This window comes from Bombina bombina, chromosome 3, assembly GCF_027579735.1.
Source record: "Bombina bombina isolate aBomBom1 chromosome 3, aBomBom1.pri, whole genome shotgun sequence".
NCBI lineage: Eukaryota > Metazoa > Chordata > Amphibia > Anura > Bombinatoridae > Bombina > Bombina bombina.
In genome coordinates, this window is record NC_069501.1 from 897,912,586 (window position 1) to 897,939,579 (window position 26,994).

A 26,994-nucleotide genomic window follows, 5' to 3' on the forward strand; every position below is an offset into this window, starting at 1 on the left:
GGACATAAGAAAGGAACCACAATCTCTTGATTGATGTTGCGAAATGACACAACCTTAGGAAGAAAACCTAACTTGGTTTGTAGAACAGCCTTATCAGCATGAAAAGCCAGATAAGGAGGACACATTCCAAGGCAGCAATCACAGAAACTCTGCGCACAGAAGCTATAGCCAGTAGAAAAGGAACCTTTCAAGACAACAATTTAATGTCTATTTCATGCATAAGCTCCAACAAAGCCCGTTGCAAAACCTTAAGGACAAGATTTAAACTCCAAGGAGGAGTCTTAGATCTAAACACAGGTCTGATCACAGCAGAACCTTAACACATTGGCTGCACATCTGGAAGCTTTGCAAACCTTTTGTGCAGTAACACAGACAGCACCGAAAACTGTCCCTTCAGGCGACTTGCAGAAAACCCCTTCTCCAGGTTATCCTGGGGAACAGAATAAGTAGGTCCTTCACACCTTATGATAGATGTGACGAGCAACCAGCTTACGAGCTTGAATGAGAGTAAAAATAGCTCTCAGAAAACCCTCTCTTGGCTAGGACTAAGCGTTCAATCTCCACGCAGTCAGCCTCAGAGAATCTAGACATTGATGAACAAAGAGACCTTGGTCAGCACATCCCTGCGACAAGGTAACTTCAACGGAGGAGATGACGACATCCCCACTAGATCCACAAACCATATCCTTCGCGGACAAGACAGAGCAGTCAGTATCACCGACGCTTGCTTGACTCAAGCCACTACACTAGGAAGTAGTGGGAACGGTCGGACATGTTAAATTAGATTGAACCTACAAGGCACCGCTAATGCATCTGTTAGCACCGCTTGAGGATCCCTGTACCTCAACCCCTATCTGGGTAGCTGTAAGGGTGCCAGGAATCAGACAGACGAGAAGTGCAAAAATAATCACACCTTTATTTATAGCAAAAAATTATAAAAAGTCCACAAGTCAAATAACAAGCCAGGAGTCAAAACAAGAGCTGGAAGTCAGACGAGCCGAGTCAGGAGCCAAAGCGAATAGTCAGACAAGCCGGAATAAGGAACAAGGAAAACAGCCAGGAATCAGGAACCAGGAAGGACGTCAGGCAGCCAGGTAATACACAGGAACTCTCACAAGCAGGTCTCACAACGCAAAGGCAATTTCAGAATTGTGAAATCATCACTTATTATTTAGACTGCATCCTGTCTCACACGGATGATGCACACCAGTCTGGCCATAAAAGGAAGTGCAGGAAATGAGCAGCATCCCCCACAATGCACCATAGTCAGCAAGAGAGGTGAGTAAAAATGGCTGCCAGCAGCACATGGCAAACAAAACAGGGAAAAAACCCTGACAGTAGCTTGGTATTGAGATGTTATAAGATCTTCCTCTTGAAAATCTCTGCAAACACTCGGGATGGAGAGACCATTCTCCCAGATGAAAGGATTGTCTGCCGAGGAAATCCACTCCCCAGTTGTCCACACCCAGTTCATCAGGCAATTTGGTCTCTGGAACCTCTGAATTCACCAAAAACTTCCTTCAGAAGAAAGCGCAATTCCTAAACTAAAGTCTGGTTCCTCCGCAGCCGGATGATTAGAGGCAGCAGACTCCGACCCAGAATGTTCATACCCTGAAGTTTCAGAAAGAACTTCATCCTCAGATAACCCTCAATTAAATCCAATAAATTATCTGATGTACTCTGGGAAGGAGTGCAATATGTAAACTTTCGCTTGCGCTTAGCAGGGTGAGGTGAGGTAAAGCATTAAAGGCTGCAGACACCGCCGTCTGAACTGTGCAGTAATGTCTGATGAAAAAAGGTCCCCTCCAGATGGAGGATCAGCAATGCTATGGGAAAACTGCATGTGTAGAGATATAAGAATGTAGGGTACGCACCTCACTGGACAACAACTCCTCAGAGGTGGACGGCTCCGTGGTACCAAACATGTTTGATATCACATTATCAAGGCATATGGAACATAATTGAGAGTCTAAGGGAAGAAAGGAACAGAGGCACCAAACATGGCCTAGTATCGCTAAGACACAGGGACACAAAACCAACAAGAGGAATTATACTCACAAATGAGGTGCACCCAAATGGTGCTATTGTAGCAGACTGGAACTTAAGCAGTGGTCCAGCTCACTGATCACCGCCAGCTCAACTTCAGGTCCAGAAAATTCTTGGATAGCCTTATTAGTTAAAGCCTGGAGGGACAAGAGGAACACACAAACATAACCCAGTATCGTTTGGACCAAGGAGATAAAAGACTATAAAGTTGCACTTACAAGAAGCAGAGCACCTCCAGGTGCAATATCAGCAGTACTGGGACGTCTCAGCCGCCCAGTGGACTGTATAATCCCAAAAGCAAAACAGCAAACGTCCCAAATAGAAATTCCAAAAGTAAACTGGAGAGAATATACATCCAGCAAAAGCAAACACTGGATAATAACAAGTGTATATTTAAAAGATTTTATTATAAACAAGCAACACGTTTCTCAGCCATCTGAGGGCTGTTTCATCAGGCTATTGAGAGGGAGGAACTAGGGCTTCCTCACCATATAAACAGATATTACTTATTAGGAATAGAGGGAGTGCCCTCTAAAGTAACAGAATCCTCCATCGCTAGTGCAATAACCGGAGAACTAGAGAAATAAAACATATTAACTTATTTTATTAAAAAAAACAGCACCCTTATACCCCAATGGCTGGAGCACTCACCACCTCCTATGACCCAGACAGTACAGAGAGTTTATGACATCTCTCTGATAGACACCCGGTCAGGAAAACATAATTATGCTTACCTGATAATTTCCTTTTCTTCTGATGGAAAGTGTCTACAGCTGCATTCATTACTTTTGGGAAACAAATACCCAAGCTATAGAGGACACTGAATGCCAAGACGGCCCATACTGAGAGCACCAGGCCTGAACCTCTACCCAAATAAAAAATCCTGCTTCGTCCGAAGCAGAGAAAAAAAAATTTCAAAAGGAAAAGCCCCAGAGACACTGACTGGCAGCCAGTCCAGAGCCAAACTAGAGACTGCAAAAAGGACTCCACTGAGCCAACAGTCCTCCAAGAGACACCGTCGCCCAAGAGACGCCCCCACCCCCACACAAATTAAGGGTAAAGCAGCCGAAATCCCCAAGGGGAACAAGGCAAAGGAGGACCGAGGAAACCGAAAGGCCCCTTAATACAAAAACAGCACCTCCAAGAGTGGGCCTAGCACACAGAGACCCAAATTAACCCAAACAGGGAAGGAGGCCACGCCTATACCAGGCGAAACCCGGGATAAAACCAGGCGCAGAGACCAAAAAAGATGTCTCCCCAACATCCACCAAGCAAGGAACGCAACTAAAGAGGTAAAATCCTCCCAGCACCTGCCCTAGAATACCCAAGTATTCAACCGTGAAAGAGCATGTAACAGACCCAGGCGAAACCCCAAGTTCGAGAACACAGAGTCCTTAACAGGACGACACAGAGGAAGCTTGCAAGGAAGAAGAAAAAGCACTCATCAAAAAACAGACTGCACAAAACAGCCCCCGACAGAGGGCACACTCCAGGCAACCTAAGCCGCCGGACTTACTCACAGGTCCCTAAAAAGGGGAACACAAAGCCTCCATCGAGGCCCCCCGAGAAGGAGAGAATACCCTCGGAACCCAAAGAAAGAGGAAACCGTCTCCTGTTAAAGGAGCAAGGAAAAACCATCTCCTAGCAGACTGAGCTATCAGAATAGACTCCGCAACCTCACACATCCCAAAGGATACTGTGACCCATAAACCGCTCTGGCATCCTGACCTGGAGACCCAGCAGAGCCACAAATATAAGGGAACAAAAAATTCCGAAACTGGTACAGGAACGAGCGGAAAGATGGAAGAGCCATCCCCCCACACAGCCCTACTCTGAAATCAGACAAGGCCATAGACCCAAGGATATATCAAAACAGGCCCCACAGTCTGACATGGAACCAACAAGGTTCCAGGTGGAACCAAGTCGACCTTCCACTTCCCGACCAGGAGAAGCCCCAAGTAAGGACTCTGTCTCCCTAAGAAGAGCATATCCCCTAAAGAAAAAGGGAAGAGGCCAGAAGGGCAATAACCGTCTTTAAGGCCTGAAGCCACCGGCTAAAAGGGAAGAAAAAAAATCACCTGCAAATGTCTTAGAGAGAGGACCCCCTCACAAGTAGCTCGCCCAACAGAGGCACAGCCAACCCATTCGCCTGCAGAGCAGAGAATCCACGGGTACACTGGCAAACTAACAGGGGAATGCAACCCTAAGGCACACCAGAAACTGGAATCCAGCGCCAGCAGCTGGGTAGAAACAAAACATTCTTGAGGCGCAAGCCACCCAGCTAACCCCAGATGACATGGGTTACTCTGTGGCAAGGAGTAATATATACTCCGATACACTGGGCCAACCCTGACCCGGTCCTTTAGATGGAGCAAGGATATAGCTCCAGTTCCCACCATCGTGGAAAATCCAGACCAGCCCTAAGATCCAAAACAACCCAAAACTGGGACAGAAGCGAAGCCCCAGAAAAAGGAAGACTCAGGAGAAAAACAGGTCCGGGTACCTAATAGTTCAGGCAACTATACCCTGGAACTAAAGACCACGACTGGCCAAAAAAAACAGACAATGGGAATGGAGCATATCCAGAGAATCCGGACAACAAAGAGAACTCGAAAGCCCCGACCAAAGGAAGGAACTACCCCTAGATAAAGTCCAACTCTCCAAGGCTAGACGTCAAATGAAGGGACTTCACAAGGCCTCAGGACAACAGAAGGGATCTCTCTAGTTCCCAAAACCCTACTAGCAGGGCTAGTCTCCCCATCACCTCCACACAGGCAGAGGACACAGGGGAGAGAAAGGTGCTAAACCTTCCCAGCTCCTGGAAACCCCAAGCTAAGCAAGTCCCTACAGGGATCAACCAACGTCCGGAACACAGATCCCCAAAAGGAGATCTAACCATCCGGAGACAATGGAAGACGACCCAAAGCTCTCCGAACTAAGACAGACCCTACGTGGCCCAGAGTAAGAGTCGTATCTAGATACACTAGGCACGGCTTACACGCACCCCCTTAAGCTGCCAAATCTGCAACAGGTTTCAAATAGAAAACCTTCCGCATGCTGTACAGCTATCCTACAAGCTGTTGGATCAAGCCCCAATAGGCTAAAATTGAAGGCCAAACCACTCAGCCAGTGGTAACAGGGCGCTTCACCCGCCAGCCCTCCCCCACAGGAGACTCTAGGTCCTGATGAAATCAGATGTCAGATAGAGTGACGCAGCGGAACCCTCCCCTGCCCGGTCATCTATGAATGAAGGCTATAGGGAATGAAACAATCCTTTCCCGCCTCGCAAACTTACAGGTCCTCTCGAATGCTTAGTTAAACATAAAAAACAATAATAACTTGAGCACTCGGCACTACTACCGAACCAGTCCAGCAGAAACAGCACCACATGTCTGAACAGCCACAAAACCAAACGAATCCGACAGGACCAGCCTGTACTCAGGGTCCTAACCGGCAAGCTGCATAAATTCTCCCACATAGGGGAAAAACTGAAAACAGACATTATTAAACATAGGACTAACATGTCCAAACAACTTCCGGAGAAGTAACAAAGAGTAATCGATCCCAGATGGTTCCCGAAGGAAACCAACAAAAATAAAAAAATAAAACATCCCATCGGATACAAAATAAAATATAAGGCAACCCGAAGGTTAACACTGAAAAGACACAGGCCTACCCGCAGGACCAGCCAAACGGAGCCCCATCTTTCAAAAAAACTGGGAAAGATATCAAACAAAACAAATGACAAACAGGAGAATAGCCCCCATGTCTAATGAGGTGCACCATTTGAATTATCAGACTGAAATTCCCCATAGAAAGGGTCATTCAATAACTGAAAAAGATGTATAAGCAAAATGCTAGGGCGCGCAAACCTGTAACGAAAGGCACAACACTCCAGGACAGTTACACCCGCGGGAAATTGTAGAGGCCCACCCCAAGGCAGAAGACCCGGGACAATAGGGCACGAGCACAATCTCAAATAAACGTCTAGACTCTGCAGACAGACTATCCCTAACATTGTCTGGAAGCGAAAACATGCTGCAACCTCCGGGGGGGACACGCCACCTCTCATGGAGGAACCATAAACTGCACCCGCATGTGTACAAGTATGAATTGGTAGAGAACTCACCTCCTGGAGGACAGGGCCTCAAGAGGCAGATGGCTCAGCAGGCCCCTGATTCCCTGAGCCCGAGGAACCAGGCGCTCCAATATGGCATACGGAACAAAACTGGTCGACATGTGTCCACAAGGCCAATACGGAGTCATCACCGGACACAGAATCTGAAATCAAAATGATCTTGGTATCAGAATCCTCTGTAACCGAATCTCAAATGAGCACAGAATCCTCCATAACTGGATAGAGGAAATATCAATATGGACCAAAGTATTAAAACGAAAACGGCACCCAACACCCACAATGGCTGGGGCACTCACCACCTCCTATGACCAGACCCCTGCGGACTAGAATATTCCCTTTGCCACACATTCAGGAATGTGGAAATGGGGAACAGAACGGAACCACGCCCGAACACAAGGTGAACCGTACAGTCCAAAAAGTTGCGCCCAACCAGAAGGCTGTGTCACTTCCAAAGGCCTCAAAGTTCCAACCACAAGCCCATAGACATCACACATAAGCAGGTTGAATCACATAAACAGGATTATAAACCCCCTGTTCAATAAACCCCTCAGGAGATATTAACCCTCTATTCCAAGATACTAACGGAGACTCACTGAGACCCATATATCATATAGTTAGACCCGCAAGGTGTTGTAGCCTCTCGGGAAAAACATTTGCATTACAGTACATTGACGATAAAGTAATATGAAACGATCTTACCGGAATCTACGCCGTGGAACAGAAACACGGCCTTTCAAGTCCGCCATGGACTTGAGAGAAGAAAGCAAGCAGCGGAGCGAAGTTAGACAACGCTGATTGCTTGAGGAGCTGTTAATATGAGTCGGGATGGTTTCGCAGAGAGACTCTCCCTGCATCTCCGGACATTAAGTTTCATCAAAGCCCTCACTGAGAGGCTGACAGGACTACTTAAAACTCCTGTCCCATGCAGAAGAGTACTACCCTCCATAAGAGACAAAAAAACAAAAATTTTAAATTCTGACACTTCTCTGCCAACCTCCTGGGAAGAAAGACAAAGAATGACTGGGGGATGAGGGGAGTGGGAGGAGTATTTAAGCTTTGGCTGGGGTGCCTTTGCCTAATCCTGGTGGCCAGGTTCTCAATTCCCAAAAAGTAATGAATGCAGCTGTGGACTCTCTCCATTTAAGAAGAAAAAGGAAATGAATCACATGGTGCACAATGCAGGACGGTCCCTGCTATGAGAAAGAGCGCCAAGCTTGTAAGCTGCATGGCTCTCAAAGTGAAAATGAAACCTGTATATTCCGTAACAGCCTATGAACCCATAACATCTCACACATAAAAAGCAGCATAAAATCAAATAAACATATAAAATTATCCCCCCCCGTTCAATAATCCCCCTAAGGAGATATTAACCCTTGATTTTATACAGATAAAAGGAGTCGCACTTTGGCCCCCTGTCTTCTTGCGTTATCATACATGTATAAAATATGAAACTATCTACCAGAATCTACGCCGTGGAACAGGAACACGGCCCTTCAAGTGTGACAGATAGTAGCAACGCTTTTGACATGGACTTGAGTGAAGAAAGCAGGCAGCAAAACTCGTCAACGCTGATTGCCCATGGAGCTGTTAATATGAGTCGGGATGGTTTCGCAGAAAGACTCTCCCTGAATCTCCGGACTCTAACTTTCATCCATGCTCTCACTGAGAGGCTGACAGGACTACTTAAAACTCCAGTCCCATCTCAAAGAGTACTACCCTCCATAAGAGACTACTTCAAAATCTTCTTACACTTTTCTGCCAACATTCCTGTGATGAAAGGCAAATAATGACTGGGGTTATGAGGAAGTGGGGGAGGTACTTACGACTTTGGCTGGGGTGTCTTTGCCTCCTCCTGGTGGCCAGGTTCAGTATTTCCCACAAGTAAAGAATGCAGCTGTGGACTCCCGTTTAAGAAGAAAATGATAGTTTAAATGTACTTTGTTTTAAAAGGGTAAATTTCAATGAATTAGGTAAATCTTTAAAAATAAATAAAAACCTAACTTTGGGACAATATATTCTCAAATAAATAACACCAAGGATTAGTAGAGGACATTTAATGCTAAGTAATACACACCTCAATACAAACCACATGGGAGATAAAAGTGAAGGTATTAGATCCAAACCAATGTGGCTCAATAACAACTTATCCAGAAAAATAAACATAGGAAATTTACATTATTCAAAGAGAATAATACAGATTCACCCACCATATTACCATATTAAGATGGAAATAAAAAACAAAACAAATCCGCTTAGTACCCAGGTGGGAAAGTGCTTAGCACTCCAAGGGTTAAGATAGGCCATGCAATTTTAAGAAACATTTCACTTTACTTTGTTATCCTTTGTTGAAAATCACATAGGAAGGCTCAAGAGCAACAATGCAGTACTGGAAGCTTGCTGGGATTGATTGTTACACATATGCTTCTCGTCAATGGCTTACTAGGCGTGTTCAGTTAGGTCACAAGTTAAGTTTTAACAATGCGTTTAACTCTTTACAATTTTTAAAGGAAAATTAATATTTTGTTTTTTTTTTACATAAAATATATTTAAAATTAAGAAAAATTGTAGGTGAAGAGCAATAATATTAAATCAAATACATAAAATATTTGAAACAACTTTTAAATTAGTATATTTAATTTACCAGAAAAATACAACAAATAAACTTAATGCACTGAAATTAAAGGTCTATAAAAATGAAAATGATGTCAACTTTTGGTCCACTTTTATTCAGATCCACCACAGTATCTGTCGTACTTACTCGCACAAGAGCACTCCATTTTCAAGGGCAGAACGGAAATCCTTTTTCTCAAAGCTTTTACCTGTGACTTCCTGAAATATATATAAAAAAAAAAAAAAAAAAAAAAGGGGGGGGTTTTAATGGATTATTAAAAATATATATATATTAATATATAGTTTTTAAAATCAATTGAAAAATAAAGTGTTATGAAGGAACAGTGCATTCCAATTAGAAGCATATTTACAATATAGTTTTTTTAAGCAAAAATGTAAAAGCGATCACTGTTTAGTAAAGTGTTTAGTAAAATCATAAAAATGCTTCTAACTGAAATGAACAGATGTTTATTTCAGCTTCCACTAAAACATAAAACACTGTATAACAGCAAATATAGTTTGAATAAGGGCCGGCACCAAATTTTTCAACACATTGACGATTCTTTGTCGACAAAGCAAAAGTAAACAACAATTTGCACCCCTCAATCTAGGATAACTAGACAGTTTACTCAAACATTTTCTTTCCTTTAATTTGTTCCCAATGATCCACTTTACCTGCTGGAATGTATTAAATTGTTTACAAGTATTTCCTTTACCCTTATATTGGCATTTGAAATAGATTTAGCTTGTGGTATCCCCACCTATCATGAAAGTTTTTGGCCTCAAGGCCAAGCTGTGTTAACACAGCCAGTAGAATAAATTACACTCCCAGTGGGTTATAGAACAGATAAGGTAATAAAATGTTAATTTTCCATTGTTCTCTCCAAGTATTGGTGATTGGTTTATGGACAGATATAAGATAAAGAAGCAGGTGTATGTACACAATGTGATAAAGTAATGAGATCTGATTATACCTACAAGCTCAACCCATTTTCTAAGGTTGTAGCCTCAAAACACAAAATCGGCTAATTCATATACACAAATAAGCCTTTAAAAAAAAAAAAAAAAAATCTCATGCATTTTATACTCTGCATCTGATAAAAAAGTTATTGGAAACACATTAAGAGAGAAACAATTTTATAGTGTACTGTCCCTTTAAGGTTAAACAGTAATAGGATTACATTCACTTCAGTTCATTTACTGTATGTAATAACCACTTAAGACCTCAACATTTTCCTTCTGAAGGTGGTATATTTGAATGGCTCTGACCGGAGGCTTATAACCAATTTGCTTAAAAAAAAAAAAAAAAAAAAAAAACACGAGCCTCCAGCACACAGCCAGTCAGCCTTCAACCCACTATGGTCTCAATTTATCCAGCTGGGGCAGACAAGGGGGGTACACATATGCACCCCTGTCCGGTAGCAATCCGCTGCTGGAATTTAAGATTGCACGCGAGCAGACAAGACCGGGGAGATTGAAGTTCTCCAACTAAGAGGTGGAGAAGAGTCTAGGAAGCAACAGTCTAATGGCCGCTGCTTGATAAATACTGACTGTATAAATCTTAACACTAACTTCTTAGAAATGTTTAATGAAATAGCATTATACATATAAAAAAATTTAAAAAAAAATTATAAATATAATAATATATATATATATATATATATATATATATATATATATATATATATATATATATATATATATATATATATATATATATATATATACACATACACACACACACACACACACACACACGAAGGCACGAACAGTAAATTTCAATTCTGCCAGGGTGCTATAGAAAGTTCAAATATCCAAGTTATAACACAAGCACTCACTGGACTTGATACAGGTGAAATAAAAAGTGTTTTATTCCATATAAACAAGTAACGTTTTGGGGTATTCACCCCTTCATCAGACCAACATCTGACTTTCACCTGTATCAAGTCCAGAGAGTGCTTGTGTTAAAACTTGGAGATTATATATATATATATATATATATATATATATATATATATATATATATATATATATATATATATATATATATATATATATATATATATAGAGAGAGAGAGAGAGAGAGAGATATATAGATATATATATATATATATATATACACACACATACATATATACACACACACACATACATACATGTGTGTGTTATTTTTAATGTTTTTCTTGTCATTTCTAAATGATTTTAACATTTATTTTGTATGCAGAATTGTTGCAATGCAGTGATTTTCTAAAGCATAAATAAAACTTACTTTAGCATCTTTTTAAAGGGACATGAAACGTTAAATTTTTCTTTCATGAGTCAGAGCATGTGATTTTAAACAACTTTCCATTTTACATCCATTATCTAATTTTTGTTCTCTTGGTATCCTTTGTTGAAAATATGTAATACCTAGAGATATATTGCTCGCTGATAAGCACAGCTCATCTGGGCTACAAGTATAAACACAATGTGGGCTCCATATACCATTTCCACATCCTTACAATGTTATGCGCAAAGAAAAAAATAAAATAAAATTAAAAAAAAAAGATAAAAAGAATAAAAATAAGTTTTGTTCATCCTAATACTATGGCTACTACGTGGGCCACTTTCCCAAACTGGAAAAAAAAATCTATGCATCTATATGGGATCAAACCACTAAAATATACTATGCAAATGTCCCCAGTTGAAATATAAGAAAAAGAATACTGGAGTGATCCTGTATGTATAACTCACTAGATTAGTAGAACACAAGGACATCAAAGAACAGTGTTTGACAGACAAATAATGACACCTGTGCAAGTCAAAACATGACAACCCACTGCACAAAGGAGATACAGTTTATTTGGATTCCTATAACAAATCATTTTCTTAGGCACAATAATAGAATTTTGTGAATATTTCCACTAACAAATTTGTTCAAAATCTAGGTGGCAAGCCAACAGCTCGTGAGCCAGAAAATGCTTCACACTAGATCTGCATCATTGAGAAGGTCTATACACTGCCCGTTGCTTATGAAGTCATTGACGCAGTCATTAGGACACGCTCATTACAAGTGTGAAGCTTTGTGAGCAGAACAAATGAAGGTGTGGTAAAGAGAGGTTAGAAAGTGATGTGATGGAATTTACATGGCGTCCTTATCTAAGCCTAAAAAGGTGTGTACCAGTAACACCACACAAAATGAAAGTTTGGACTGTGAGAACAAAATGAATAATAAAATCAGAGATTAAATCAAAATCAGATGTCAAAATACACATAAAAGCGCAAAGAAAGGGACTAGGATAATAAGATGTTAATAAAAAAAAAAATTATGTCGCATAAAATTTCCTTCAAGATGTTTCTCAATTCTATAAATCAATCATTCTAAACCATAAAACGCATATTCCATGTCATACCCAGTAGACTACAGTCAGTGCATTTCCAGCATATAGTATTAAAGGGTCAGTCAAGTCCAAATGAAACCAACGATTCAGATAGAGCATAGAATTTTTAAACAACTTTGCAATTTCCTTCTATTACCTAATCTGTGTAATACTTTTCGTATCCTTCATTGAAAAGCATACCTAGGTAGGCTCAGAAGCAGCAATGCACTACTAAGAGATAGCTGCTGATTGGTGTCTGCACATATATGTATGTCTCTTGTCATTGGCTCAAATTATGGGTTTCCGGTAGTAAACTGCTGCTCCTTCAACAAAAGGATAACAAGATAATGAAGGAAAATTGATAATGCAAGTAAACTGGAAAGTTGTTTAAAATGGCATACATTATCTGAATCATAAAATAACAATTTATGTCCCTTTAAGTATACTATGTATTTTTTATATTGGCCAAATACCCTGTAAGGTACAGTGATATTTTTAGGGCTGCAGCCTGCAACTAACGATTATTTTCATAATCGACCGATTATTTTTTCGATTAATCAAATTAAAAAATCCTTTTTTTAAAAATAAATTCCACATACTGTGTGTTATAAATATAAAAACTTCAGACTAAAACTTTACATTAACACAACTGTTTGTTCAATTTTTAAACAGGCAGAACACAATTTTATAATCAAGCAAAAAAGAAAAAAAAACACGAACTGTTTCAAAAGAGGTAGAACTAGGAAGAGGTAGAATATCACTATTTATAACATTATGTTATTCACTCTCTCAAACTTTACATTGAAATGGAAAAATGACATGACCACATGCTCCTGGCTGAGGCTGGCTCACTTTTTGCAAGCTATTTTGCCTGCTGCAGAGAAGAGGCGATCAGATGGTATTGAGGTGCCTGAGATGCATAAGTATGGTTTTGCCAATTGGGGGGTATATTTATCTTTATTAACTTTCCACCAATGCAAGGGGCCTCTTAACATAAGCCTGGACTTCATTCTAACATAAAAATATAATATCTATATGCAATGGTAAATAACTAGCTATAAAAGGTTAGGGAAAAAATATCTAATCCGCGCTTAAAATAACAGATATATAAAACTTATAGAGGTTGAATTTGGTACATATTACAATTAATTAAAAAAATAAAAAATAAAAAACACAACACAAAAAAAAAAAACAAGAAAAGTCAAAAGCGCTAAGGACTATATATCAATAACAGGACAAAGCCTTACACATTTATTTATTCAGTACATATAATCAGCAATAGCAAGCAATCAGCTAATAATTGTGCAAACAGATAATAGTGTACATCAATTCAAATACTAATCCCATCAATCTAGGGCTAGGTGTAAATAACAAACTCTGCACTATATCATGCAAAGCATAGTCCCAAATTACCCGATTAATATAAACAATCTAAATGAGGACTCCTATTTTACTTCTGGGTTGCACATAAGCCAGGGGTAGTTGTAAACATATACTGTTCTGAAAAAGTGAAAAGTAAAACGTCTGTAGACGTCCTTTAGGCTAAGGGCATAACCATAAAGTAAAAGGAGGCCCTTTTCAGGCACAGGAGATCACATCACGACGAATGAACTAGTCATGCGGCTTGGAGTCTTGCAAAACAGCAAACGCAAGTGAAGCACCGCAGGTACCGCTACACAAGCACTGTGAGTAAAGAGGAGGCCCATAGGGCACCTGATCTAACAAGTTACGGTGAAGGTAAGCAGTGCGGCTCCCAAGTCTTGCAGGATAGTATGCTATGAATTTGTATCCACACATAATATCTGGACATTGGACCTTGTATACGTTATACCAGCGGTTCCATAAGAAATAGAGCTGCCAATGGATAGTCAGCGGAGCGTGTTTGTTAACACTTGAGTGCCCAGACTGCAATTCTATTGACTATTACTATAGCCGGCTCTGGGAATGCTAGCATGTGGGGTTTATTAATTGGTTGAGCACACTCATATGTTTAATTTATGTACATCAGGTATCTGTACTGTTTTATACAAACTATAGTATTTGGTGATTTACGTGCACAAACGTATCACATGTTTAAAAATATAGTATATTGTGGTCTTAAAACGTAAAGCTAAATAAACAAACCTAAAAATGTTAATAATGTAAACTAATGAATTTAAAAGCTAGGAGCTGACAATTTGTCGAGAAACAAACGCCCATTGATAAAAGACTAAGCCTATGGAAGCTTTTTTAATGTTCTATAGGTTTGTTTCCATTTGTTATTAGGGTATTCAGACAGTTAAAAGGGGTGTTCTAAAGGCAACATAAAATGCTCTTATTCATCAGGATTTTATTGTAATATTTGTGTCCCCACAAAGGTGTTAAACAGATCATTTACACTCAGAGCAGGACATGGTAAGAGCCAATTAGGATTGGCATATGCACATAGTTGCCAATTACCAATCATGTCCTACTCAGAAGCTGCAATGTGATGTTGCTCCAAGCAAGAATTGAGCTCAGTGGTAAAGAAACAAGTTGTCCTTCAGATTTTATAGCAGTGTTTAGTTATGAGTGGCAAAACAACTTTTCAATATACTTTCATTTTGTCTCATTTTTACATTATTAGCTCTGAAAACTGTAGATTTTCTAATTCTCAAAGTAATAAATGCATCCTGCTGCTCAAGTCTAACTCTCATTGGCTTCAAGTGATAACTACAAACCAATTCAGGTTATATTAACATAATGACCGTGGCTAGACTTGTCTTCTGCAGAAGCAAGACAGTTTTGGCTTCTCCAAATAAGGCAAATCGCAGGTGGGGTTTGGCTATTGAAAAACAAACGCAGCAAAAAGTGTTAATTTGTTTTAAAATGTTTTTTACTCTATAGCAACACAACAGAAATGTCTTGTCAAGGTCTTTCCTGTCTAAAAACAAATGGTCTAATGACAAAAAGCATTTTATTTTTCATTAGCTAAATAACAGATTACAGACTGTGAGCTTTTTGAATGACACTTATTCGTTCAGACACGCTTCCTCAATGCATTAACGTTTAATAGTTATTTAAATTACTCATTATACTTCCTGGCATGGCTTTAAAGGCAGGATTCCCTGTATACTTTTTCATGGTTAAATAAAACCTGCACGATTATCACTTCTTTTCTAGCACATACATTACTTAAAGGCATAAGAAACAACATTTATCTTTCATGATCCAGATAGATAAATTGATACTAGAAGTAAACTATAAAGTTGTTTAAAGTTACATGCTCTATGTTCTCTTGGTATCTATTGTTGAAAAGCCGGGATTTAAACTTAGGAGCCAGCCCATTTCTGGAGCACTATATAGCAGCAGTTTTGCAAGAGCACTAGATGGTTCCAGATGCCTACCCAGGTATCTCTAACACAGAATGTCATGGGTACAAAGCTAAATTTGATATAGAAGTAAATTGGAAACTTTTTTTTAAATGCTATGCTCTATCTGAATCACAGAAGAATTTTTTTGTGTTTCATATCCCTTTAATCGTAATTCCCCAATGTTCATAAAGTTAGTACTTCAAGCTATCACATACATTGTAGGTATATTAAAGTATATATGTGCAATCTCTGCTCATTGTGCTATCAGTAATAGAACAGATTGAACACCACAGTAGTATTTGTCTTTTCTCCCTTTATGGTTATCAGTAAAATGAGACTGCTCTGTGTAATTGCTGTGTAATATTACCAGGGTCATTTTGCAGTATACTTACATTACCAGAATTTAGCAGTCTCTGTTTTGAGAAGCATTTTACAATAGAGGCAGAAAAATATATCAGTTTATTACATGGTTTTATTTTAAAAAATGTAAAATTATTGGGGATTATATTTTGAATGTAATGTCCCTTTAAGAGAACAAGAGTTAAAAGCAGATCTTTCATCATTAGACGTAAAGCTGAAAAGATACAGAGAGTATGTAATATTATAATGTTTTTATATAGGTGAAGTGAAGCGCTGAGCTTTACCTAAAACAAGCCACTCTACGTTAACCATCTCCTTCCTAGATGGTTATTCGGTGTTAAACTTACAATTGTGGTTTTAGAGGGCGCTTTAAGCGTTTAGGTTCACACTCTGTCTGAAAAATGAAACGTTGCTATCCTCTATTTCATTGTAGGAAATAACTAACTTAAAATATTTGCAGATTATTCTGTATACTTTTAAACCAGCCTATAGGACATATAGATAAAAATAGCAGGCGATTTCCCCTTGGTTAGTTAGATCACACGGACAGAGTTAATCCCTATATACCTTTACTTCTATAGAAGAAGAAAGAAAAAAAAAAAATGAAAAAAAAAATGGAGGGGAGATTACATATACCTTTAAAACAAAATAAAATTTATTGCAATAAAGAGTCCCTATACATTGTCGTCTGGACCAAATATTTAAGCTAAATCAAAGTTAAGATAACATCTGTACATTCATACACAAAAGTTTTATGAATGTACAGATGTTGGCTTAAATAACTTTTTTTTTTCTCTCTATAGAAGTAAAAGGTATATAGGGGGATTAACTCTGTCCATGTGATCTAATTAACCAAGGGAAAATCACCTGTCCTTTTTATCTATATATCCTATAGGCTGGTTTAAAAGTATACACAATAATCTGCAAATATTTTAAAATTTAGTTCTTTCCTACAATGAAAACAGAATTTATGTTTACCTGATAAATTACTTTCTCCAACGGTGTGTCCGGTCCACGGCGTCATCCTTACTCGTGGGATATTCTCTTCCCCAACAGGAAATGGCAAAGAGCCCAGCAAAGCTGGTCACATGATCCCTCCTAGGCTCCGCCTACCCCAGTCATTCGACCGACGTTAAGGAGGAATATTTGCATAGGAGAAACCATATGATACCGTGGTGACTGTAGTTAAAGAAAATAAATTATCAGACCTGATTAAAAAACCAGGGCGGGCCGTGGACCGGACACACCGTTGGAGAAAGTAATTTATCAGGTAAACATAAATTCTGTTTTCTCCAACATAGGTGTGTCCGGTCCACGGCGTCATCCTTACTCGTGGGAACCAATACCAAAGCTTTAGGACACGGATGATGGGAGGGAGCAAATCAGGTCACCTAGATGGAAGGCACCACGGCTTGCAAAACCTTTCTCCCAAAAATAGCCTCAGAAGAAGCAAAAGTATCAAACTTGTAAAATTTGGTAAAAGTGTGCAGTGAAGACCAAGTCGCTGCCCTACATATCTGATCAACAGAAGCCTCGTTCTTGAAGGCCCATGTGGAAGCCACAGCCCTAGTGGAATGAGCTGTGATTCTTTCGGGAGGCTGCCGTCCGGCAGTCTCGTAAGCCAATCTGATGATGCTTTTAATCCAAAAAGAGAGAGAGGTAGAAGTTGCTTTTTGACCTCTCCTTTTACCGGAATAAACAACAAACAAGGAAGATGTTTGTCTAAAATCCTTTGTAGCGTCTAAATAGAATTTTAGAGCGCGAACAACATCCAAATTGTGCAACAAACGTTCCTTATTTGAAACTGGTTTCGGACACAGAGAAGGTACGATAATCTCCTGGTTAATGTTTTTGTTAGAAACAACTTTTGGAAGAAAACCAGGTTTAGTACGTAAAACCACCTTATCTGCATGGAACACCAGATAAGGAGGAGAACACTGCAGAGCAGATAATTCTGAAACTCTTCTAGCAGAAGAAATTGCAACCAAAAACAAAACTTTCCAAGATAATAACTTAATATCAACGGAATGTAGGGGTTCAAACGGAACCCCCTGAAGAACTGAAAGAACTAAGTTGAGACTCCAAGGAGGAGTCAAAGGTTTGTAAACAGGCTTGATTCTAACCAGAGCCTGAACAAAGGCTTGAACATCTGGCACGGCTGCCAGCTTTTTGTGAAGTAACACAGACAAGGCAGAAATCTGTCCCTTCAAGGAACTTGCAGATAATCCTTTTTCCAATCCTTCTTGAAGGAAGGATAGAATCTTAGGAATCTTAACCTTGTCCCAAGGGAATCCTTTAGATTCACACCAACAGATATATTTTTTCCAAATTTTGTGGTAAATTTTTCTAGTTACAGGCTTTCTGGCCTGAACAAGAGTATCAATAACAGAATCTGAGAACCCTCGCTTCGATAAGATCAAGCGTTCAATCTCCAAGCAGTCAGCTGGAGTGAGACCAGATTCGGATGTTCGAACGGACCTTGAACAAGAAGGTCTCGTCTCAAAGGTAGCTTCCATGGTGGAGCCGATGACATATTCACCAGATCTGCATACCAAGTCCTGCGTGGCCACGCAGGAGCTATCAAGATCACCGACGCCCTCTCCTGATTGATCCTGGCTACCAGCCTGGGGATGAGAGGAAACGGCGGGAATACATAAGCTAGTTTGAAGGTCCAAGGTGCTACTAGTGCATCCACTAGAGTCGCCTTGGGATCCCTGGATCTGGACCCGTAGCAAGGAACTTTGAAGTTCTGACGAGAGGCCATCAGATCCATGTCTGGAATGCCCCACAGTTGAGTAATTTGGGCAAAGATTTCCGGATGGAGTTCCCACTCCCCCGGATGCAATGTCTGACGACTCAGAAAGTCCGCTTCCCAATTTTCCACTCCTGGGATGTGGATTGCAGACAGGTGGCAGGAGTGAGACTCCGCCCATTGAATGATTTTGGTCACTTCTTCCATCGCCAGGGAACTCCTTGTTCCCCCCTGATGGTTGATGTACGCAACAGTTGTCATGTTGTCTGATTGAAACCGTATGAACTTGGCCCTCGCTAGCTGAGGCCAAGCCTTGAGAGCATTGAATATCGCTCTCAGTTCCAGAATATTTATCGGAAGAAGAGATTCTTCCCGAGACCAAAGACCCTGAGCTTTCAGGGATCCCCAGACCGCGCCCCAGCCCATCAGACTGGCGTCGGTCGTGACAATGACCCACTCTGGTCTGCGGAAGGTCATCCGTTGTGACAGGTTGTCCAGGGACAGCCACCAACGGAGTGAGTCTCTGGTCCGCTGATTTACTTGTATCCTCGGAGACAAGTCTGTATAGTCCCCATTCCACTGACTGAGCATGCACAGTTGTAATGGTCTTAGATGAATGCGCGCAAAAGGAACTATGTCCATTGCCGCTACCATCAAACCTATCACTTCCATGCACTGCGCTATGGAAGGAAGAGGGACGGAATGAAGTATCCGACAAGAGTCTAGAAGTTTTGTTTTTCTGGCCTCTGTCAGCAAAATCCTCATTTCTAAGGAGTCTATTATTGTTCCCAAGAAGGGAACCCTTGTTGACGGAGATAGAGAACTCTTTTCCACGTTCACTTTCCATCCGTGAGATCTGAGAAAGGCCAGGACGATGTCCGTGTGAGCCTTTGCTTGAGGAAGGGACGACGCTTGAATCAGAATGTCGTCCAAGTAAGGTACTACAGCAATGCCCCTTGGTCTTAGCACAGCTAGAAGGGACCCTAGTACCTTTGTGAAAATCCTTGGAGCAGTGGCTAATCCGAAAGGAAGCGCCACGAACTGGTAATGCTTGTCCAGGAATGCGAACCTTAGGAACCGATGATGTTCCTTGTGGATAGGAATATGTAGATACGCATCCTTTAAATCCACCGTGGTCATGAATTGACCTTCCTGGATGGAAGGAAGAATTGTTCGAATGGTTTCCATTTTGAACGATGGAACCTTGAGAAACTTGTTTAAGATCTTGAGATCTAAGATTGGTCTGAACGTTCCCTCTTTTTTGGGAACTATGAACAGATTGGAGTAGAACCCCATCCCTTGTTCTCCTAATGGAACAGGATGAATCACTCCCATTTTTAACAGGTCTTCTACACAATGTAAGAATGCCTGTCTTTTTATGTGGTCTGAAGACAACTGAGACCTGTGGAACCTCCCCCTTGGGGGAATCCCCTTGAATTCCAGAAGATAACCTTGGGAGACTATTTCTAGCGCCCAAGGATCCAGAACATCTCTTGCCCAAGCCTGAGCAAAGAGAGAGAGTCTGCCCCCCACCAGATCCGGTCCCGGATCGGGGGCCAACATTTCATGCTGTCTTGGTAGCAGTGGCAGGTTTCTTGGCCTGCTTTCCCTTGTTCCAGCCCTGCATTGGTCTCCAAGCTTGCTTGGCTTGAGAAGTATTACCCTCTTGCTTAGAGGACGTAGCACTTTGGGCTGGTCCGTTTCTACGAAAGGGACGAAAATTAGGTTTATTTTTGGCCTTGAAAGGCCGATCCTGAGGAAGGGCGTGGCCCTTACCCCCAGTGATATCAGAGATAATCTCTTTCAAGTCAGGGCCAAACAGCGTTTTCCCCTTGAAAGGAATGTTAAGTAGCTTGTTCTTGGAAGACGCATCCGCTGACCAAGATTTCAACCAAAGCGCTCTGCGCGCCACAATAGCAAACCCAGAATTCTTAGCCGCTAACCTAGCCAATTGCAAAGTGGCGTCTAGGGTGAAAGAATTAGCCAATTTGAGAGCATTGATTCTGTCCATAATCTCCTCATAAGGAGGAGAATCACTATCGACCGCCTTTACCAGCTCATCGAACCAGAAACACGCGGCTGTAGCGACAGGGACAATGCATGAAATTGGTTGTAGAAGGTAACCCTGCTGAACAAACATCTTTTTAAGTAAACCTTCTAATTTTTTATCCATAGGATCTTTGAAAGCACAACTATCTTCTATGGGTATAGTGGTGCGTTTGTTTAAAGTGGAAACCGCTCCCTCGACCTTGGGGACTGTCTGCCATAAGTCCTTTCTGGGGTCGACCATAGGAAACAATCTTTTAAATATGGGGGGAGGGACGAAAGGAATACCGGGCCTTTCCCATTCTTTATTTACAATGTCCGCCACCCGCTTGGGTATAGGAAAAGCTTCTGGGAGCCCCGGGACCTCTAGGAACTTGTCCATTTTACATAGTTTCTCTGGGATGACCAAATTGTCACAATCATCCAGAGTGGATAATACCTCCTTAAGCAGAGCACGGAGATGTTCCAACTTAAATTTAAACGTAATCACATCAGGTTCAGCTTGTTGAGAAATGTTCCCTGAATCTGTAATTTCTCCCTCAGACAAAACCTCCCTGGCCCCATCAGACTGGTTTAGGGGCCCTTCAGAGCCATTATTATCAGCGTCGTCATGCTCTTCAGTATCTAAAACAGAGCAGTCGCGCTTACGCTGATAAGTGTGCATTTTGGCTAAAATGTTTTTGACAGAATTATCCATTACAGCCGTTAATTGTTGCATAGTAAGGAGTATTGGCGCGCTAGATGTACTAGGGGCCTCCTGAGTGGGCAAGACTCGTGTAGACGAAGGAGGGAATGATGCAGTACCATGCTTACTCCCCTCACTTGAGGAATCATCTTGGGCATCATTGTCATTGTCACATAAATCACATTTATTTAAATGAGAAGGAACTCTGGCTTCCCCACATTCAGAACACAGTCTATCTGGTAGTTCAGACATGTTAAACAGGCATAAACTTGAAAACAAAGTACAAAAAACGTTTTAAAATAAAACCGTTACTGTCACTTTAAATTAAAAACTGAACACACTTTATTACTGCAATTGCGAAAAAATATGAAGGAATTGTTCAAAATTCACCAAAATTTCACCACAGTGTCTTAAAGCCTTAAAAGTATTGCACACCAAATTTGGAAGCTTTAACCCTTAAAATAACGGAACCGGAGCCGTTTTTAACCTTAACCCCTTTACAGTCCCTGGTATCTGCTTTGCTGAGACCCAACCAAGCCCAAAGGGGAATACGATACCAAATGACGCCTTCAGAAAGTCTTTTCTATGTATCAGAGCTCCTCACACATGCGACTGCATGTCATGCCTCTCAAAAACAAGTGCGCAACACCGGCGCGAAAATGAGGCTCTGCCTATGATTTGGGAAAGCCCCTAAAGAATAAGGTGTCTAAAACAGTGCCTGCCGATATAATCTTATCAAAATACCCAGATTAAATGATTCCTCAAGGCTAAATATGTGTTAATAATTAATCGATTTAGCCCAGAAAAAGTCTACAGTCTTAATAAGCCCTTGTGAAGCCCTTATTTACTATCTTAATAAACATGGCTTACCGGATCCCATAGGGAAAATGACAGCTTCCAGCATTACATCGTCTTGTTAGAATGTGTCATACCTCAAGCAGCAAGAGACTGCACACTGTTCCCCCAACTGAAGTTAATTCCTCTCAACAGTCCTGTGTGGAACAGCCATGGATTTTAGTAACGATTGCTAAAATCATTTTCCTCATACAAACAGAAATCTTCATCTCTTTTCTGTTTCTGAGTAAATAGTACATACCAGCACTATTTTAAAATAACAAACTCTTGATTGAATAATAAAAACTACAGTTAAACACTAAAAAAACTCTAAGCCATCTCCGTGGAGATGTTGCCTGTACAACGGCAAAGAGAATGACTGGGGTAGGCGGAGCCTAGGAGGGATCATGTCACCAGCTTTGCTGGGCTCTTTGCCATTTCCTGTTGGGGAAGAGAATATCCCACGAGTAAGGATGACGCCGTGGACCGGACACACCTATGTTGGAGAAATAGTTATTTAAGCGCCCTCTAAAACCACAATTATATGTAATATTATAACAATACAACGATAAAGATCCCAGCGGGACTTCCCTGGTTGTTCTGCACAGGCAGCGATTCTAAAGCGTCATGTGAGTCACATAATCTGGTCACTAAAGCCATTTAGCACACCTGCAGTTACCTGCACTATCTAGAGAAGTGAAAGATGTATGCCCATCATATCACAAATATAGCTTTTTTATTCTTATTCTCTTACCCCTTATAAATATTGTATTATATCATTATTATTATTCCTCAGGACACTTGAAAGTTAAACACAGATCTGGCTACATCAGTGATCAAACCATGTATGCTCAAGCCTTGCTTTCTTCAATACGGCAGAATTAGAGAGGTTTTCAATAAAAGGATATGACAATCACAATTTAACAACATTAATAAAAATTATTCAGAGGTAAAATAAAAAAAAAAACTTCAATATACCGCAAACACTGGTGCTAGATAGTACCAAAGATACCTGTACACTACTGCGCCTACCACAGTATGCTCCCATGGAAAGGAGTAAAGTTCCCATAAAGGATACTGAGGTAGAAAAAAAAAAAAAGTACATTTGATAATGGAAGTTTTAAATTTTATGATCCGAGTCATGAAAGTTTAAATTTTGACCTTTTAGTCTCTATTATCTGGAGGAAAAGTTAAAAACTCCGGTAGGGCTTCTGCTGTGCAATGTGTCTGAGAATTAAATAAAGTCAATATTTAGAACAGACCAGCTATTATTAGTTACATAAATAATTAAAAAATGTAAAATAGTATAAGTATATCAAATATATATATACAAAAAGCTCTGAACCTTATATAAAATTATAAAAGCCAAAGGTGTTTCAGAGACTTGCAATTCATATGTAAAAACAAAAGGGTTGACATTTCACACGCTGAGACATTAAACTGAAGGTGAAAAAAAATCCATGTTATACAACACAATTCACTCTTGTAAATTATGCGACAGATCATAAATACCTCAGATTGTTCTACTGCTAATAAAAAAGATCCAAAGTCCGGTAACACAGGGTGAAGCTGCATTCTTTCTTGTAATGCTTGTTCTGCTTTAAACAAAATATAACCAGTCCCTATCCTCCTCATACGGAAGTATCAGCGATCCTCAGACATATTTGTCAGTATTTGAGTGTGTGGTCAGCAAGAGGTTCCATAGTAGAAGGGGTTACATGGCAGCTGTATTTAAAAACACACAGCACTGCACCTAAAATACCATTAGAAGCAATTTTCCAATACAATTTCAAAAATGCTTCTATTAAAAAGCAACAAGCAAGTCAAAATAATCTTTTATGATTCAGATAGGGCCAGCAGTTTTAAGACCCTTTCCAATTTACTTCCATCATCAACTTTTGCACAATCTTGTTATATACACACTTTCTGAGGAACAAACTCCTACTGAGCATGTGCACAAAGCTCACAGGGTATACGTATACTAGTCTGTGATTGGCCGATGTCTGTCAAATGACACAGGGCCGAAAAAAGGGAGAAAAACTAAATTTGTCAGAAAAAAAATCTGCTTATTTGAAATTCAGAGTAGGTGTAAATCTTATTTTTATTATGCACTTGTTAATTATACAATTATGCTGCATTGAGTGGTCCTGTTGCTGTTTGAGTGATGATGTGCACACAATATAATGCTGTAATAGCCACATGCATTCTAGTGGCAACCACTTAAAGGGACATGAAACCCAAAATATGTATTTAATGATTCACGTAGAGCATAACATTTTAAACAACTTTCCAATTAACTTCTATTATCAAATTTGCCTAATTTTCTTGATATCTTTTATTGAAGTAGCAGCAATGCACTACAGGGAACTAGCTGAAAACATCCAGAGAGCCAATGACAAGAGGCATATATGTGCAATTACCAATCAGCAGCTAGCTCCCAGTAGTGCGTTGCTCCTGGGTCTACTTAGGTATGCTTTTCAACAAAGGATACTAAGAGAACAAATCAAATTACGCAATAGAACTAATATGGTAAGTTGTTTAAAATGCTATGCCCTATCCCAGTGTTTCTCAACCGCGGTCCTCAAGTACCCCCAATAGTCCTGGTTTTTATTACAGCTGAACCAGTGCACAGGTAAAATAATCAGCTGATGGGTGAGAGCAGGTTGGTTACTGATCAGCTGATTACTTTACCTGTGCACCGGTTCAGCTATAATGAAAATGAGGTCTGCTGGGGGTACTTGAGGACCTCGGTTGAGAAACACTGCTCTATCCAAATAATGAAATAAAAAACGTGTTTCATGTCCCTTTAAAAGTACATAAATGAGCAAAAAGTAAATGCTCAAAACAAGTTATATCTAATATATATATATAGAGTCTAATAAAATGATCAATGATTAACTCATGCCAAGAAAATACAGTAAAATACAGTTAGCTATGCACTAATGGGAGCTAACTAAACATATCCGGTGAGACAATGACAAGAGGCATATCTGGGCAGCAACCACTCACCAGCTAGATCCTAGTAGCGCATTGCTGTTCCTTTTAAACAAAGGATACAAAGAGAACAAAGAAATCAAAAGTTGAAGTAAACTGAAAGGATCTTAAAATTGCATGGTCTTTCAGAATTGTGAATTCTCACTTTCATGTCCATTTAATAACTATTAATTGCACAGCTATACTGCAAAAGGGTAGGAGCAACAGGAGAGTATTGATAGATGTGAGACTAATCACATTGCAGTAAATGAAGTCTACTGCAGAGGTATATAACCTAATCTAATAGCACACATGCTCTAGTGGGTAGCACTACCTGTGATCTTTGCATCATTTTTGTTGTTGTGTCCCTGCAACCCTGGTTTAGATTTGAGTCACTGACAATTGTTCAAGCAAAAAACAATCAAAAGGGATATGAAAGCCAATATTTTTCACAATTCAGACAGAGCTTGCAATTTTAAACAACTTTTCAATTTACTTTTAATCATCTAATTTGCTTTGTTCTCTTGATATCCTTTGCTGAACAGCATACCTTAGTAGGTTTAGGAGCCGCATTGCACGGGGCTAGCTGATGATTGGTTGCTCCACATACCATGAGAATGAAGCAAATTTGATAATGGAAATAAATTGGAAACTTTTTTAAAATTGCAAGTTCTGTCTGAATCATGGGTTTTATGTCCCTTTAAAGGGATCTATCATAAAGGAAGCATAGAAACTTGGCAATCTACATTGCATTAAACCCTAAACAAGCAGGGATCAATACCGGAAATATCCTGTAAAGTAGTATAAAAGAGTGTCTCTTTACTTAAAATAAATATCTTAAATCAAAGTGAACATTGCAATTTTTCACGTATTCCTTTTTTTCTTTAAAACAACTTGCAAAATGAAAACTTAGAAATTATCAATGTAGCTATGTTAGGTGACATACCATATTCTCAACTGTACACATGTACCCAGATGACACGGTATTCTATGCAAACAATTCCGATCTGCCGCAGCTTGAAGCAGTGCTCCAAGACCAGTTCACAGAGGTAGAAAAGAGGATCTCAAAAAACAAACTCTTCCTAAACACTGACAAAACTGTCACAATGATCTTTGGAACCGGACCTAAATTACACAAATTACAAAATTCCCATCTTCGCATCAAAACAAAATCCAATTGCACGCTGACCGCAGTCCAATCTATCTTTTGGCCTCCACATAGAAAAACTTGCATCTAAACTTTATCCAAAACTAGATGCCCCGTACAGAAACAAATCTTGCCTCAGCCCTACAGTAAAGGAAAAGATTGTACAGCAAATGCTGATGCCTATCATAGATTACGGGGACGTAGTATATGCACCTGCACCGCAAACTCACCTTAATAAACTTAATACATTGTATAACTTGTTCTGCCGCTTTGCGCTACAATGTAACTACAGGACCCACCATTGTGACATGCTAAAAGAACTAAACTGGCTGACGCTGGAATCCAGAAGCACCCTCCATCTTTCCTGCCTTGTGTTTAAGAGCCTTTCTGGGAAGCTCCCACCCTACCTGAGCAGAATGCTCTCCCCTGCTGTTCCCACCTCCTATAACCTCCGATCCAGTGCCAGCACATTATTTAGCTTGCCTCAATACAAAAAGAAAGCAGCTCGATCCTCCTTTTCCTACAGAGCGCCACAATTATGGAATGACCTCCCGCACACTTTCAAAACTTCCCCAAGCCTAATATCCTTTAAGAGATCCCTCTCTACATATCTCAAAACAGAATGTGCTTGTCATGGTTGATTACATATTTCCTACCAGTTCTATGTTAAATGTTTGCATATATTGTGTATTATAATTGTTTTTGTATTTTA

The 26,994-nt window shown here is 40.1% G+C and overlaps 1 protein-coding gene across 9 annotated transcripts in view; it reads right to left on the reverse strand.

The window, feature by feature from the left end:
• Positions 1 to 26,994, reverse strand: part of LMO7 (LIM domain 7) — a 280,751-nt gene that overhangs the window by 212,344 nt on the left and 41,413 nt on the right. For all 9 annotated transcript variants that reach the window (XM_053707915.1, XM_053707914.1, XM_053707916.1 and 6 more), the window contains exon 3: positions 8,943 to 9,013. In XM_053707915.1, coding sequence (XP_053563890.1) covers positions 8,943 to 9,013 — 71 coding nt within the window. The remainder of the gene's footprint in view (positions 1 to 8,942; positions 9,014 to 26,994) is intronic.